Genomic DNA, 17,847 nt, shown 5'->3' with positions numbered 1-17,847 from the left:
TCCATGTCATCGCTGGGAGCCAGCAGACAAACGCAAATTGAGGGACGGTCTACAAAACACCTGACCAGACCTCTTCAAAAGTATCAAGGTCACAAAAGACCAGACTAAGGGTTAGATGACAGACCTGACGACTAAATGCAACCTGGGGTCCTGGAACAGAAAGAGGGCATCGGGGGGAACTGGGGAGGCAGAACAAAGTTCATAGCTCAGTTTTCTACAAAAAGGTTCCTTCTAGATTTCCAGGTTTTCCAGCAAAATCCTATAGGAATGGATGCTTCTGGGTGATGGTGTGTCCAGGATGCCCACCCGGACAAGTAGGGCAGTGGGTGCTGTGGCCTGACACCCCATCTGGTAAAAGCTGACGGGGACCCAAGACTAGGCTGTCCCCAGAAACAGCCCTCTCAGCCCAGCCCTGTCTGCAGTCAGGGGATGCGAGTGGGTTTCAAAAGCCAGGTATGGTCACACCCAGCAGACTGGGTCTGTTTCTCCAGAGAACCTGCCTTTGTTTTCTTTTCCAGGGCTGAGGAAGTTGGAGTCTGGCGAGGGTCCAGGTCCCATCTAAGGCACAACAAGGGGTCCCATTTACTTGGCCTGGTCTGCGTATGAGACTCCTGGTAAGAGGAGGGAAAACGGGGTGCAGGCCACCCGGGGGGCTGCCTCAGAGCCCCGGGGTGGGTTTGAGGACACTCGGGGACAAACAGTTGCTTTCTGGGCCTGAGCCCACAGGCACCAGCCTGGAACAGACGTCTCTTTGTATCTCAGGATGTACTCTGAGTGTTGGAACTGTGGGGAGACGGCCTGGGAGCCTCAAGTGGCATCGGGTATGCTCTCTCCGTCACCGGGAGTTAGAAACTCAATAACCACAGCCCGACCTGCTTTGCAGTTGGCCACTCACAGCCCAAGAGGTCAGCTGCAGAGTGGGGAGCTGGGGCTGGAACCCAGTGCTGTGATGTCCAGGGGGCAGCCCAGGACAGCCTGTGGTCTGGTCAGCGGGCCAGCAGGGATGCCAACTAGAGAAGTGAGGACAGAGGTGGCACTCCAGGTCACCCAGACTCTGCAGATGCTCCATATGGAGCAAAAAGAAAGAGAATACAGGCGTCTCAGAGGACCCTCAGCCCCACCCACCACTAGTCACTTCTTCTTGCTATAGTTTGTGTGGGGAGCCCCTGGCCCTTTCCCACGATATAGCTGTACTGCAGTATAACCTAGTGGTTAAGCACCCAGACCAATGGCAGGCAGCCTAGATTCAGATCCTGACACAGTCCTTGTTAAACTGTCAGTTACTTAGCCTTTCTGAGCCTCAGGTTCCCCATCTGTCACTGGGGGTCATGGCAGTCCACACCCCTCAGGGCTGGGGCAGTTAATTGAGAGAGCAGATAGAGGACTTCCCTAGTGGCAGAGTGGTTAAGAATCCACCTGCCAATGCAGGGGACATGCGTTCGAGCCCTGGTCTGGGAAGATCCCACAGCAACTAAGCCTGTGCTGAGCCTGCGCTCTAGAGCCCATGAGCCACAACTACTGAGCCTGCATGCCACAACTATTGAAGCCCGTGCGCCTAGAGCCCGAGCTCTGCAACAAGAGAAGCCACTGCAATGAGAAGCCCGCGCATCGCGACAAAGAGTAGCCCCAGTTCGCCGTAACTAGAGAAAGCCTGCATGTAGCAACGAAGACCCAACACAGCCAAAAATAAATAAATACATTTATAAAAAAAAAAGAGAGAGAAAGAGGGGATACAAAGTGCTGCCTTGGAGGGAGCCCGGGGTTCTCTGCTTCCACCCCGAGTCACCACCCAGGGATTTGGGCTCCTTTTAAGGAGCAGATAAAGGCCAGCAGCTAAGGCTCCATGTGAGAACCCACGGGTACGGAGAGCTAAAAAAAGACCCCGGGCCACCCACACCATCCACACCGATGCTTGTGCAAGCCCAGACGCACTCTGCTTCCACCTTGTGGATGTCACCTCGCCCGGGCGTGGAGAATTCACAAGTAACCTCAATATTTGGAAATGTCTCCTCCGACTCCTGCAGGGAGAGGCCATGCACGTATACGGGTAATGAGGCTGCAAGGAGGATGCGGCTCCCAGGCCCAACCACCTTGAGTTTGGACTAAGGATCAGGTCACTAGGTTTGGGGATTTGAGAGGTTCAGGGTGTTTCTACCATGAGTTTTGCTGCTCTGAGAACTCTCCCCTGTCTGCATCCGGGAAACCACAGGACGGAAGGGTGGGGAGGCCTCATCTACCAGGTCGTTTAAGCAGAACCCCAAGAACCACCCCAGATCCCTGCCTCTCCCTCTCCTGCTTCCACCTAGGAACAGAGCCCTGTGCTCCCATCCTCTCTCGGGCCCTAAGGTCTTCACCTTGATCAAGCGCATCACCTCTCACCTGGACCAATGCCAATAGCCACACCCAACCATCTCCTTGCACCCTGACTCTCGCTGCCCCCAGCCAGCTTCGGCACATTTATCAGAGATCTTTCAACGATGCAACCAGATCTCGCCATTGTCCGGCCTCAAACTTGCCAATGCTCCCAAACACTCTCAGAAGAGAGCTCGCTCTCCTGCCCAGGACCTGCCTCTCCCGCCCCAACCTTTGCTGCCTTTAGCTCTCCCTCTCCTGGTCACCCTGCACCAACTGGCCCATTCCTCTCCATCCTGCCTGCAGGGAGGGAAACTGAGTCAGCCTGGACCAGGGAAAGAACGTAGACTGAGTTTGGGCTCGGGCAGGTTCCTTAGTCTCTCTGTGCCCCGGTTTTCTCATCTGCAAAAGAATCAGCCCCACCCAGAGGGTTGAGACAATTCAAGGAGATGATTCTTGTAAAGCACTCTGGACCTTGGACGTGGCTGTCACACCACAAGGATTCAGGTTTGTTTCACCTGCCTACCCTTAATTTCCTCGTCCGCACAATCAGGTTATTGCATCTACTGACTGGGTAGCAAACAGAAGCGGGTGGGGTCGGCACTATGTTACTTTGCTTTCAAGGCCATCGCTGCCCAACAAAAACAGAATATGAGTATATTTGTAGTTAAGTCTTCCTAGTAGCCACATGAAAAACATAAAAAGAAACAGATGAACTTAACTTTTATACACTATTTTATTTAACCACATATAGCTAAAATGTTATTTTGACAGCTAGTGAATAGAACATTATTAGTGAGATAGTTTACATTCTTTTTTTCATAGTAAGTTCCTCAATGTCTGGCATGTGGTGTACACTTGCAGGACATCTCAGTTTGTTCTAAGCACATCTCATGTGGCTGGTGGTTAACAAATAGGACAGCACAGTTCTGCCTGGTACCTAGGGACATGTAATAAAAGGTCCTTTCCTGCCACTCTCCCACCAGACCCACACAGGCTGGCCAGACACCTGCCCAAGGCCAGGTCTCATCTATGGGTCTCTGGCTGCCTGACTTCAAAACAATCCAGGGCTCCCAGCTGTGCCCATCAGAGCATGGTGCCTGGTTGTGCAGTGCCAAGGCACACAGACCACAGCCCCACACCCTTTCCCAGGCCACTGGAGCTGTAGCATCCTTGCCCATGGCCATGGGGCAGAGCCAGGGGCACGTGACCTGCTCCAGCCATCCCTCCCTCCTGCCTGAGAGAACAGCCTCTTTCCTGACCTGCCACTCCAGGGAACAGCTCACACCCCAGACACCACGGAGAGGCCACAGCTCTGCCATAACCCCCACCCCGTCGGTCACAGCCCAACTTGCTTTCTCTTTCCAGGTGTCGAGATGGGAACTGGCAGGTTAAGAGTGTGTCTGATGGGGACGGCCCTTCCTCCCTGGCCAGGGCCACCTCACCTTCCAGGCCTGAGTCAATCCCCATGTTCTGGCCCTTGATCATGTCCATGGTTCCTCCCTTTTGGGGTTAATTCTGTCTCTGTAGGTGCCAGCGGGGAGGATCAGTCTCGGAATGCCTGGAATGCACAGGAGCCCACACCTCTCCCAGGAACCAGCCTCCCCAGCCTCGCCCCTCCTAGAGCCCAGAGAAGGGGTCTGGCCTCCTACTTGCCATGTAGGCAGGCTGCCTCCAGGGCCAGCCAGGCCCTAAGCGGCTCCCAGGCAACTTCCAAGCTCATCTTGGGGGCTAGGTGGCTCCCAGCCTCCACCTCCTTTAAACACTGCCTGGCTGAGAGAGCGAAGGCTATCACTCCAGGACACCTGCCCTGCCCCTGCCACAAAGGCACACACAGTAGGTGCAAGAAATGATCGCTGAATATGAACAACCAAACACTGAGAGGACGCACTAGATGCCCATCACCCACTCAGCCCTTTCCTGCAACATCTGCTGAAATCTCGCAGCCCTGGGAGAAGAGCACCCTTATAGTAATTGGGGCGCTTTTCTTAATTCCGTGTATTACGTTATAAACTTTTGGACGAAAAGGATTTACTCATCTCTTGGGTTGGCCCTTCTGTAGCCTTTAATTCGAGGCCTTGCACAGGCTTGGGGCTCAATAAATAGGTATTGAATTGAGCAGACATTTTATAGCACGTAAACAATTCTTATCTCTCCATTTTCCAGATGAAGATAATTGAGGCTCAAACGGGTTAAGAAAACTGCCCAAGGTCACACAGTTGAAAAGTGATAACGCCAAGATTTGAACAGGTGCCAGAGCCATCTCCTCAGAACATGGGGGATGTCAATACTATTCCACAAAGTGACAGGAGATACTGGGGAGGCGGGACAAAGCAGCAAGGCGTGCACCACCCAGGGGAGCGTGATGATTTACATCTTGTTGGCATCTTTATCAGTATAATTAAACCCAGTGGTTGAGTAACAATCAGTGGTGGTAGCTGAGGGTGAGTCATTCTCCTAAGATGTCACCACAAGGGGCTCCCAGCCTGTCCCTCTGAACGGGCCATTGCGGGGAAGGAAATGGTATGAAGAAACGACACGCAGTCCTGCTTTGATCCTAACAGCCCATCACCAAGGCTGGTACTATTATTGCTTGCAGTGCAGATAAAGAAGCTGAGCCTGGGGAGGAAGGGAGAATTCCCTGGAGCCAGAAGGTCAGCGTTTATGCTGGTGACTGCTGCCACCCCCCGCCAGTTTTTCAGATCGTCAATATTTCTAGATATTCAGTAATTGCTGAATAAATTTTCACCCCCACCCCCAAATCCTTGTCCTCTCTCTGCCCCTCTTACAGGCCCTGGGGAATAAGTCCTTCTCCATTACCAAGTCATGCCACAACTACTGAAGCCTGTGCGCCTAGAGCCCATGTTCCGCAACAAGAAAAGTCACTGCAATGAGAAGCCCGCGCACCGTAACGAAGAGTAGACTCCACTCACTGCAACTAGAGAAAAGCCCGCATGTGGCAACAAAGACCCAATGCAGCCAAAAATAAATAAATAAATAAATAAATAAATAAATAAATAAATAAAATGTTTGCTCAATTCAACACCTATTTATTGAGCCCCAAGCCTATGCAAGGCCTGGAATTAAGGGCTATGAAAGAGCCCCCACCAAAAGATAAGTAAGTCCTTATTGTCCAGAAGTTTATGGTCTAATAGGCAGGATTAAGAAAAGCACCCCAATAACTGTAATTCTAAAGATTCAGATTGCCTGGGTCAGGGTATTTTCATCCATTCTGCCCCATTTAGGCCTTGTATCCTAACTTGATTGTGAAAATACAGCTCAGTCCAATAAAATGCAGGGAAAGAGCAAGAAGGAAACAAAGAGAAAGCATGATAATAGGAAATACAAAATAATATGGCAGGAGTAGGTCCAAACACATCATTCATTACAATAAATGTGCATGAGTTAAATTCACCTGCTAAAAGATAAGACTCTCAGGTGAGAACGGGAAGACAAAAAAAAAAAAGCCAGCTCTATGCCATTTTATAAGGCATGTACCTAAAACAAAATAACACAGGAAGGTTGAGAATAAAAGAAGAGAGTGCGACAGACTAGGCAACTGCTGCTTTAGCTCTTTTAAAGGAAGAGCAAGGTGCATATAACTCTATGGACAAGTTATATTGCTCATATACTTAAGGCAATCAGTGAAAACATGGGATTTGATGGCTGCACATCAAAAGACTGAAGTCTGGGCCCTGCTTCACTGATTCTGACTTAACTGGTCTGCAACAGGACCTGGGCATCACCTTCAAAGCTCAGATGATTCTAACGTGCAGGCAGGGCTGGGAACAAGGGAATGAACCACAGTCTTGTGTTACAGGGTTAGGGGAGCAGATTGAGGAAGAATCCCCAGGTCTCTGCAGGAAGGAAGTCTTGTAGAAAGCAATACCCAGGAAGCACCCAACAAATACCAGATTGACTGGTCAACTGACTGATAGGCTCCCTACTAGAAACTTCCATGGTAATTAGCTGGGTGTGGAGGAACTTACTGTCTATAAATCCTGGGGAAGTAGGTTCTAAAGTGAGAGGGCTGCTGGTGTAGTAACTCTGGCTCCGTTTCATGGCCCAATCTGTTTCTGCCCAGGGAAGACCTCCCCAAAAGTGTGTGCTTTGGGGCTTTCATTACAGACACACACACAGAAGTTCAAGCCACTTTGGGTAACACCAAGGCGTGTCTTGGAGATTTCTGCAAGGTTTAAATGGGGCTCAAGCCAATCTCAACACTCCCGGTTGTTACGACGTCATTCCGGGTTTGAGACCAGTGGACAAGGAGTACTGGCCTTGGTTTATGAAGCACCTACTATGTGCCTGATGCTTCACACATGTCACGTCCAGTTCTCTCCATTATCCTACACACCTCTGATTTGCAGATTCAAAACAGACCTCCCACCACTGCTTACTGAGCACCTGCTGTGTGCTAGGCATTGTTCCAGGGATGTGGCAGTGACCACACAGCCTGCAAAGCCCCTGCCTTCATGAAGCCCAGAGTGGGGCAGGAATGTGGCCAGCAGCACAGCTGACAAGAGGCACAGCTGGACCTGGAAGTCAGGTCTGCATCTCCCAAACCCAGGCTGTTTCTATTCTACCCACCAAGCCCTCCATCCCTGCCTTTAGCTTCAGCTTCCCTCTCAGTAACATGGGGGTTTTGTTGCCCAGTTTACAGTTGAGAAGAGTCAAGCTCCTTATCCGGAGCAGCAGGACTGCAGCCCTCTCTGTTCTTGGTGGCATAAACTCAGAATCCTTCCTCAACCTTCAACTAGAACCAAAAAGTCTCCACGCCCAGGATGGAGAAGTGAAAACCTTAAAAGCCATGAGTCTGAAATCTGAGCCCAGGCTGCTGGCGCAGCAAAGAATTCTGCACGTGACTGTTTTACTGCAGCTGCTCAGCCTTCCAGGGTCAGCAGGCCTTGATGGGGTGGAGCTACTGGCCAGCGAGCAGCCCATTGTGCATTTATCATATAAGACCTGACAAACCCTCTGCCCAGGAAAGGATGGGCTGGTGACCAGCTGGGACACCCTACCAGCCAGCTCGCCTGCTCCCAGCTCATAGCAGCTGAGACTCTGAAACTCTGAGCCTCACCTGGAAAAGACAGATGAGGGTAATATATTCTAAGAAAGACAATACAGTCATAATTTAGGGAGGTTGTTCCAAGCTAGGACTCAACCTCAGAGGCTGTCATGTGTTCACACCTTTCCCAGTTCCCATCCTGTTGTCCCCTCCCCCACTTCTGAGACTCTCCCTTTGTGTCTCTCCATCCAGAAACCTCTGGCTTGTCCTCCATTTTTTAAAAAGATAAATAAATAAATTTATTTATTTATTTAATTTTTGGCTGTGCTGGGTCTTCACTGCTGCACGTGGGCTTTCTCTAGCTGCGGTGAGCAGGGGCCACTCTTTGTTGTGGTTTATGGGCTTCTCATTGCAGTGGCTTCTCTTGTTGCGGAGCACGGGCTCTAGGTGCACGGGCGTCAGTAGTTGTGGCACGCGGGCTCAGTAGTTGTGGCACATGGGCTCTAGAGCGCAGGCTCAGTAGTTGTGGTGCACGGGCTTAGTCGCTCCACGGCATGTGGGATCTTCCCAGACCAGGGCTCGAACCCGTGTCCCTTGAATTGGCAGGCGGATTCTTAACCACCGTGCCAAGGAAGCCCTTGCAGCCTGTTTATGGAGCACACAGAAGATGGGGGATGGGACAGGGGACTCTCTGCTCAGGCCCTCCCATGCAGGAAAGGGAAGGGCTCCACCTGCCTGGAGGCAGGAAGGGGCACCTGGGGCCTCCCTCCCCAGGCTTAGGAGGATGGAAGACAGAAGACCCATCAAAAGCAGAGAGAACAAAGACCAAGGACCATTTCTGTCTTCGCACTCCTGAGACAGGCTGGGGCAGGCAGGCTGGGGCAGGCAGGCTGGGAGAGTGGCAGGTGGCACTGGCAACGCCCCGCACAGCCCTGCCTAGAGCAGAGAGGAGCTGGGACTCCTGGGTCCTCCTCCCTTGACAAAGAGCCTTGGAAACGCTCCCAAAGGCAGCTTCTCCCCCAGCCCCCAGGGCCCTCCAGAGGTCCCTCACCCTCCTTAGAGTGTTGCCTAAAAGGTATGAATTGAGCTCAGCCTCTCCCCACAAAACTCCCTGCTCCCAGATGAGTGCCCTGACCATGCCTGAAATGCCACCATTAGCAGCCATTGTTCTGTTCTGAATCTAATTTACTAGGTCTCGTTCCTTCTGCCAAGCGAACTGGGCAAGTGAGGGCAAAGCCAGAGAGAGGAGAGGCAGAAAGGGCTGCTGGGCGGAGTCAGGGATACAAAACCCAATGACTCCACCATCTGGCCTGCAGCAGTCCCAGAGACAGCTGCCACCAGCCCCAAGTACAGGTGGGGAGACCTAGTTTCCCTCCCCAGGGGCCCTGAGCCCCCTGCATCAGCCATTTGTGAGCTGTGAGCCCAAGGTGAGTGCCTTTACTATTGGCCTCAGTGTTACCCTCTGTGAAATGGGACACCACCACCAGCCTGGCAGGCTCGGTGTCAGAATGAGATGCTATAACGTCCATGGCCATGCTGGGAGCACAGTAGGTGTTGAGAAATGGCTGCGTGGACCACTCGGTCCTGGTCACCCACATGGTGGGAGGTGGGCTTTGCTGACAGGGCCCTCCCCCAAACTGTTCAAGCTTTCCAGCTTCACTGATCAGTGCATGAGTGTCTCTCCATGTGTCTTCTTTTTTTTTTGGCTGTGCTGCGCGGCATGTGGGAGATTAGTTCCGTGACCAGGGATTGAACCCATGCCCCCTGAATTGGAAGCCCAGAGTCTTAACCATTGGACCGCCAGGGAAGTTTCTCCATGTATCTTCTTTTTTTAAAAAATATTTTATTTATTTATTTGGTTGCATCAGGTCTTAGTTGTGACACAGGGGCTCCTTTGTTACGGCTCGCTGGCTCCTTAGTTGTGGCATGCGAACTCTTAGTTGCGGCATGCATGTGGGCTCTAGTTCCCTGACCAGGGATCGAACCCGGGTACCCTGCATTGGGAGCTCAGAGTCTTAACCGCCGTGCCACCAGGGAAGTCCCCCTCCATGTGTCTTCTTAAGTGGGGGTCCATGTGAATGCTGGGGTGATTTGAATGAGAGTCAGCTGACCTCCTGCCCCACTTGGGCTGTAGCCTCCACAGCTGGAAGAAGACCAGCTGCCTGGTCACCTCTGGTCTTAGCACCATTCTCATCTTTAACAGCAGTGTGTGATTACCAGTATTGGCTGCCATGATTTACTGAGCACTCACTGTAAGCCCTGGTCTGGGGCTGGGCCCATCACATGCATTATCTTGCTTGATCCACTAGTGACCTCACCAGCTGGGTGTTCCTGCATCACTCCCATTTCACAGATGAGGAAACTGAGACTCAGAGGTGTTACCTGATCTGCCCAAGGTCACACAGCTTAGGAGAGACAGAGCTGGGGCTTCAACTCAAACCTGGATGGCATCAGACTCTATGCTTTTAACCACCGAGAGGCCCAGGGTACCCCAGCTGGCTTCCAGGAGGACACGCAGCTCTTTCACCAGTCTCCAAAGCCTTGGGCCCTGCCTCCCACATAGGGCACCCCCCCCCATTAGGACTGGGCCATTCTTGCAGGACTGTGCCCAGGTGAGGTCAGGAAGCGAGCCGAGGCTGTTGGGTGCTTAGTGGGGCCCAGGCCTGTGTGGAGGGGCAAAATTAGCCCCATTTTACAGATAGGGAAGCTGAAGCTCACAGTGAGGCCAAATTTGTTTGCCAAAATCAAACACAGGCAGAATTCAGTCTAACTCCAGAACTGGATCTAACCACTCCATTTCTCCCAATGACAGGGCAGACACCTCCCCAGGAAGTCCTCCCTGATAGCCCAGGTCTCCCCGTAACCCTGACAGCCCTCACTTCAGACCAGTCAGGGAGCACCAGAGCCATCGGGCTGGAGACCTCGTCTGTCCATCTCTACATCCTCCCGCACCAGGCTCCCATCACCACCACGACACAGTCCTGTAACCATACTAGTAATTAAGCAAAATTCCATCAAGTGCAGAGAGACTGTCAATGTCTCTTCCACATCCACCCCCACCGCCTGGGAATGGTACCCCCTGAGTTGTGCAGTGCACTGCCTGTCTATCATGGCATCCAGCCCAATCCCAGACACATAGTAGGTGCCTATTCGAATTTATTCAATAGTTATAATCATCATAGCTGCCGTGGACTGAGGCTTCCTATAATTCTCAACCCTTCCGTGCATTATTTCATTTAATCCTCATGCCAATATCACCAGGCAGGTACTACTTTTATGCCCATTCTACAGGTGAGAAAACAGAGGCTCAGAGAGGCCAAGCAGCTCTCTCTAGGTCGCACAGCCGGGAAGCAGGGGCTGGCTGGAGCTGTACTCTCAGCCACAAAGCAGGGCGGTAGGACCAGGGCCCCTGCTGAGCTGGATACTATCCTCAGTGACCTGAACCATCAGGCCTGACCCTGTCATTAGTTCAGGTGTGCACACCAGTTCCCATACCTGTCATTAGGAACCAGGGCAATGAGAGCAGCTGAGTTCACACCCAGTTTCAGCTGCTAAAAGGCTGACAAACAGGGAGGGGTGGTTTTCTCCAAGGGGGCTCTCCATTCACTAATTTCTGTTCACTTGCGCAGTCCAAAGCCCGTGACTGCTGGGTGTGAAGGTCGCAAGTCCTGGTTCCTGGATTCCCTTTGCTGGGGACAGGGATGCTGACCCTCAGGCTGGGTAATTCCTATGTGCTGGGGGCATTCTCTCCATTGTTACATGTGCTCCTCCCAGCAACTCTATGCAGAAGATATTAGCACCATCCCTGCTTTGCAGACAAGGAAACTGAGGCTCAGAGAGGTTTCTGCCCACAGCAGATGTAGCAGAACTGGGACCAGAGGTGAGGAGCTCCTAGCCTCCTCAATGCTGAATCTCACTGGCAACCCCGCCCGCCTTCCCCCAGACAGAGGAGGAGGGCCCCAGAAAACTCAGGGTGCAAGAATAACTTGGGGGTCAGCACCCTGTGACCAGCAACCACATCTTAGAGTTACAGGTACAGGGCTATGCACTCGGTAACACTCAAGAGATTCTTGTTGACAGAATTGGGCAAGAGGCAACCCCCCACCCCACAATCTGGTCCATGAACTTGTCCCCACCAAGGGGAAGGGGCAGAGGGACATGCTGGGCTTGTACGACCATGGGCACCTGGCTCCTACCCAGGGCTGTGACTGTGTGGGGCCACGGGGGTGTGATGGAAGAGTCTCTCACCCCATCTTGGGGAGAGAATCAGAAAGGCTTCCTGGAGAAAGAGATCTCTAAGCTGAGATCAGTCATTCAGCCAGGGGCAGAGGGTGGCTGCTTTGGGCCAGGAGTATTGAGAGGGGCAGGACCTGTGTCCTTGCCACCCTGAGTCCCTGAAGCTGTAAAGGATGGGAATTCCTTCCTTCCTACCCTCTGCTGGGAAGGCCAAGACCCTCCCAGCTTGTCTGGATTCATTATAACTTTTGTTAGGTCCAAGCCCAGCCCTTGGGGAACTGGATGGATGGAGAGCTGGAGGAAGGGGGAGCTTGAGGGATGGGGGAGGCAGAGGGCAGGGCGAGGCTGGCCCATCTCCTGGTGCGTGGGTGTGTGTGTGTGTGAAGGACTGGAGGGGCCCCAGTCTTGGTGGGGGGAGAACAGAATAGTCCTCCGTGCCTGGCACGGAGCATTTGATTGTGCAACGTCTGAAAGAACATTTCAGGGACTGGACGGGACCCCAGCTGGGTTTGAGAGCCAGCTGGACTCAGCCACAGAGGAACAGCACGCAGGGCCCTGCCCATTCCCTGGGGATGTGAAAGACCAGGGAGGCTTGTGTGTACGTGTATGTGTGTGTGGGGGGGGGCGGGAATCTTGGGAGGGGAGGGGAAGAAATGTCTTTGAGCTTGAAACAATGCAAAGGAGAGAGGGGGCAGTGGGGTCACAGGACAGGGGAGTTTCTGAAAGGACTGGAACTCAAAGAAATGGAAGGCTCACACTCCCCATGCCAGTGCCCAGGCCGCCTGCACCTGTCAGACAGGTCTGCCCGGACTGGACCACAGGGGCAGGGTGGGAGCCCAGGCCAGAGTGTCCTCACTTTCATTTGGGGCCTGGAAGGGAGTGAGGGACAGCTTTCGGTGGAGGGGGTGTCTCAGGTGAGGGCACTTTGGCGTGGATACTCCCAGGCAGGTGGGCTATGCAATTGCTGAGTTCCCCACCTGCCTGAAGCCCCTTGTCGAGAGAAGTCTGGTAAAGGCTCCCTCCCAGCTAGGAGGCCCCGCCCCATTTTCCTTAGAGAGAGGACAAGGCAGGGTCTGATTCTGCCCCCATTCTCGATCTTAGCATCTCCAGTTATGAAGTGAATACATTAGGCTTAAAACCGACGTGGGCTGCCGTTTCAAAGCAAACACATTGAGACACGTTATTCCCTTCCCAGGCAGCCCTGAGAACCCGAGGCTTAGAGACGCCACCAGTTTCGGGGCTTTGTGATTTTTCAGGGGGCAGCCACGCCCCTAAGAAATCACGGAGGGAGAAGGCCCCATCGTCTCTCAGCCGATGCGCAGACCCCGGGGCGGGTGGTGGACAAGGGGTGCCTCAGCCCAGGTTCCCCCAACCCGACCCCACACCCACCGGTTCCCCTGCACCAGGTTCTGGAGCGCAGGATGGCAGGTGCTGGGAAGTGCTGCCGCAGGTGGCACAACCCCATCAGGCGCCCCCCCCATCCCCGCCTGCCTGACGCCAGGAGCACCTGCGCGCTCTCCAAGAAGCACTGGTGAACGCCCGCCACTCAACGCCTCACGCTCCAGCTATATTTCACGGCCCGGGTGCGCCCCTAGACGATGCTTAGGTCCCCTGCGCACCCCACTCCCCGGCCTTGGGTGTAGCATCCTCCAGAGGACACACCACTCTCCACCCTGGCTGTGCTTCCTGGCCCAGGAGGACCCCTGGCGCAAGGGCGACTCCGCAACACCGAGGTCCCCTGTACCTCCAGCTAAGTTCCTCGCCCTCTAAGCACCCAAGCCAGTGCTCTCTGGGCTCCTAGAACTCTCCGGTGCCAAATAGCGGGTTTTCCCTCGGCGCCCCCAGCCCATCCGCATCCCCACCTTGGCGGTGCTTCCCAGCTCAAGGGTGGCCCTCGGGCCCCGCGTTCCCGCGAGTCGCGCACTCCTGGCTGGGTTCCCAGCCCCCTGGGCCTCCCAGGGCAGTGCTTCCTGCGCACCCCCCCATCCCCTCAGCCCTCGAGGCTCGGCTGTGCCCCCCACGACCTGGGCGGTGCATCCCGGCCCAGCGCGCCGCCAAGCGCGCTGCGCATGGGCGCCTCCTCACCTGCGGGTCCGAACCGTGGGGCTGTATTTGCCTTTGTTTCTCTTCTTGAAGAGCGAGTTCATGGTGGCGCTTGGGGTGGGCGGGTGGGACGTCGGGTCGCGGCGCCGGTCTGGGCACTGGGCTGCGGAGGCCCCGGCGCGCACCAAAGGGCGGGCAGCGAGCACAGGTGAGCGAGCGGCGGCGCTGGAGCCCCGAGTGCTGCGCGGCGGCGGCGCGCGGTCACTACTCGCGGGGGGCGGGGCTCTCGCAGGCCACTGGCTCTCCCAGCCGCTCCCGAGAAGGTGGTGCTTACCTTCCCGGAGGAGGGGCACCAGGCGGGCGGGGCTTCCAGGCTCGTGCGGCGCCGGGCCAGATCGAGTGGGGCGTCCGCTCTGGACTGGGGGTGGGGACACCGGGTCTTGTCAGGACACAGCCCACCGCCCAGCACGGACATTCGAGATGCTGGGCAGGCGGGCGGGGGCTCACTGGCCACTTTCCCGAGCGTGCTCAGTATCCCCCTCACCCCCGCGCTCCGGGCCTGGCTCCCCCCTGACTGAGGGCCCCATCTGGCTCTCTGCTGCCCCTCTTGGGCATCAGCTCTCCCTTCTCGTTGGCTGAACCCAGGTGGGTGCCCACCTCCCAGGTGTGGCAGACACTGGATGGGTCTCTATGCCTCGGATAGCTAGCGAATTACATTCAGGTGGTAGCAGTGTCGATGGTAATTGAGAGAAAGGAGCTCTGGAGTGCGCCCGCCTGAGTTCAAATCCTGCCGCTACAGTCAGCTGACTCCTTGGCAAGGCTTCTTGCCGTTCCCAACCTCAGTTTCCTTATTTGTCAAACAGTGATAACAACAGTCCTCCATCCCATAGGAGGTTCCTGTAGTTAATTCACACAAAGCACTTAGCACAGCGCCGGAAGTGCCAAGTTAGACTCTGTGCCAGCACGAGTCCAGGTTAGACCGTGGCCCTGTTGCGCCGTGTGCCAGTAGAGAAGGCTGCAGTTAGCAGACAGTGAACTGAGTCTGGAGGTGAGCCAGAGTGGGGCCCTGGCAGCGGGGAGGGTTCAGCACCACTCTGGAGGGCGCTGGGGGTTCTGAGCTCAGCTGGGAAGGAGGAACACACATTCCCCCGGGAGATGCCAGAAGGCATTGGAGATAAGCTATGGCCAAAGGGCTCAAATGGGGAGCAATGAGGTCTGAGAGGCAGAGAAAAAGGGGCCCCCACTGGGTATCCAGAGTCCTCAGGGCAGTCCCTTCCCCAGCTGTTTTTTATTTTAAAAATAAGGAGGTGGGGCTTCCCTGGTGGCGCAGTGTTTGAGAGTCCGCCTGCCGATGCAGGGGACACGGATTCGTGTCCCGGTCCGGGAAGATCCCACATGCAGCGGAGCGGCTGGGCCCGTGAGCCATGGCCGCTGAGCCTGCGCGTCCGGAGCCTGTGCTCCGCAACGGGAGAGGCCACAACAGTGAGAGGCCCGTGTACCGCCAAAAAAATAAATAAATAAAAAATAAAAATAAAATAAAAATAAGGAGGTTGGTGGGGAAGTTGATGCCTACAGGCTTTTCCTGTCCCAGACCCCAGAGCATCTGAGAATAATGTCCTTTAGGCCACTGGTGTCCCTGCCACCAAAGGACTTCAGTTTTGAAGCATTACAGAGACTTTAGGAAAACCTTATTCCTAAGGGGGCATCTGCAGATGGGCTTAAGCGGGTCTGTGGATCCTCCTACAGTTGCTTTCAAAATGTGTGTGTCCAAATGTGCATTTTTGGGGGGAGGGTCTATCTCTTTCAACGGGTTCATTCATTGACTCATTCAACAGACATGAACACTCTCCCAGCCTTGGCTGCCTGGTTCTTCTGCGTTGATGAAGAAAGGGAAAAACCAAAAAAACAGCAAAGAGCCTTTCTCTTAAGGGAGGGGGAATGACACATATTAATAATAATAGTAATAATAATAATAAATTGATGACCTCAAATTGTTAACTTTTCAAAGGGGTCTGGGGACCTAAAAAGGATAAAGGACCCTGGGGGGTGCCGCAGCTCAGGATCTCCAGGGGAGTTTGTAAAATGCAGATTCCAGGGCCTTGACACACCCCCAGCTCCTGACTGGGGAGCACAGGAAGGGTCCCAGGAATCTGAACTTTTAGCAAGTGCCCCTGGTGGTCCCTGGCCTCTTATGAGAAGTCAGGAGTGAGGGATCCTGCCTGCAGCTCCCCACCTGCTCAGGTGGAGAAACCTGAACAGACCTTCCAGTCAAACCTAACCTTTCTTTCCCCTCTGAACTTGGCTCTGCCTGGCTGCTCTCTCAGACGCCCGTCCTAGGTAGGGAGTTCCTCACAAGGCAGCCGAGGGCTTGAGCAATTCCCTCCATCCTGAAGGGACTTCCCTTCCCAAGTTTGAGGTTAGGACAGGGCTTGGCCGGCACCTAGAGACTGCAAGTCCAGCCAGCCGACATTGGGAGCAGGTGTCAGGGAGGAGCCAAGGCTTCAGCACACAGGCTGGGCAGGCGCAGGGACCCGGGGTCTACAGAAGCCCGAACTGTGGACAAAGCTTGCTCACCCAGGACCCCTTCCTGCACCCCAGGTGAGCCAAAGGGCTCAGGAAGGAACACTGTCCATCACCCTGCTTTATGGCACAACCCTGCGTGGAAACCCTTTTCCTTCCTTCTCCTGACTACCTTTCCCTTGGAGGCTAAACCTACCTTAGGGAACGTTCATGGCAGTAGTGTTGCCAGGGAGGAGGCCCTGGAAACAACCTGCTGGCCACTGGGATCAGGGTCAGGTGGTTAAATAACCCAGGGCATATCTACACCGGGAAGACCATGCAGCTGGAAAAGAATGAGATGTCATATATGTAGTCAGGCACCAGCAGCAAAGTGTGAGGGAGAAGCAGGGAATGTATGTGCATATACACACAGAAAACTTCTGGAAGGTTCCACAACAAACTGCTAGCCATGAGTCCCCTCAGGAGAGAAATCTGAATTTTCATTATACGCTCTTTTATAGTGTTTGGATTTTATTTTATTTTTTAAAATTTCCTTTGGATATTATTTTTATATGTACTTAGATTGCTTTTCCAATGGCTTTTTTCAGCTACTCTTTAAAAACTCATTTCAAAATGACCCAAGCCTGGCATTCCCTCTTCCCAGAGCCTTCCCTGCCGCCCTCTCCCCTGCCCCCTCCCCACTTTGTGCCCCTCTGTCAGTGCCCACTCAGTACCACACTCTATGGTACTAACCTCCTTCCTTGTAGGACATTCTGACTGGACTGAAAGATACTGGTTGATAAGGATTTTGGAAGATATAACACTTGGGCAAAATAGAACCCATGCTGAGGAAAGAAGCCTCTCTACCTTCAAGTTGCTGATAGTCTAAGGTCAGAGACAAAGATACAACAACTACAAAGCCAGACTTCCCTGGTGGTCCAGTGGTTAAGAATCCGCCTTCCAATGCAGGGGACGTGGGTTCGATCCCTGGTCAGGGAACTAAGATCCCACATGCCGTGGAGCAACTAAGTCCACGCGCCACGACTAGAGAGCCTGTGCACCGCAACGAAGGACCCTGCAGGCCGCAGAGAAGATCCCACATGCCACAACTAAGACCCGATGCAGCCAAATTAATTAATTAATCAATCAATTAATTAAAAACAAATACAAAGCCAACTGGGATGAGTCTGGGGAGAAGAGCGTTATCAGAGCTCTGAAGATGGGGAGGAGGGGGAGCAGCCTGGGGAGTCCTGGGGTGGAGTCCTCGCTCAGTCCTTTTCAGTTATGTGAACAGCTTGTGGGCAGGTCATTTTGTCTCTCTGAGCCTCAGTTTTCCTCATCTGTGGAATGGGCACAACTATAGCATCCACCTCCTAGGGTGAGATCCCATGTGTTAAGCACTTGGTATGCCCCCTGGCACTGAGTGAGGGCTCCACAAATGGGAGGGGATTACCTCTGCAGCTGGAGGCTCGTGCTCATGGGGTTGAGGGTTACAAGCAATTACAGGAACTCCTCCAAAATGTGTCAGAACTCTGGACTTCTCCAAACTTTCATATCTTCCTTCACACCTCCTAGAAAAGTGAAATTTGGCTTCTGAGAGGGAACCTAAGTAGAGACCTCCAGGTTAGCAGGCTTGAAGCTCAGCTGCTGAGTGACACCTGTGACACATGATTTAATGCCATTTCTCGTTTATTGAGGACCAACTCCGT

At 53.8% G+C, this 17,847-nt stretch overlaps 1 protein-coding gene across 2 annotated transcripts in view; it reads right to left on the bottom strand.

The window, feature by feature from the left end:
• PPL (periplakin) overlaps positions 1-17,632 on the bottom strand; it is a 47,036-nt gene extending 29,404 nt beyond the window's left edge. Inside the window, exon 1 of one of the 2 annotated variants that reach the window (XM_033840196.1) lies at positions 17,592-17,632. In XM_033840196.1, the coding sequence (XP_033696087.1) occupies positions 17,592-17,617 (26 nt within the window). In that variant the 5' untranslated portion in view covers positions 17,618-17,632. Of the gene's footprint in view, positions 1-13,681; positions 13,858-17,591 lie in introns of those variants that run through there. The other variant, XM_033840195.2, reaches the window with a different exon arrangement.
• Positions 17,633-17,847: the final 215 nt, after the last annotated feature.

This window comes from Tursiops truncatus, chromosome 15 (assembly GCF_011762595.2).
Source record: "Tursiops truncatus isolate mTurTru1 chromosome 15, mTurTru1.mat.Y, whole genome shotgun sequence".
NCBI classification, from domain to species: domain Eukaryota; kingdom Metazoa; phylum Chordata; class Mammalia; order Artiodactyla; family Delphinidae; genus Tursiops; species Tursiops truncatus.
Note: the sequence above shows the minus strand (reverse complement) of the source record. Positions and strands in the feature narration are given on the sequence as shown.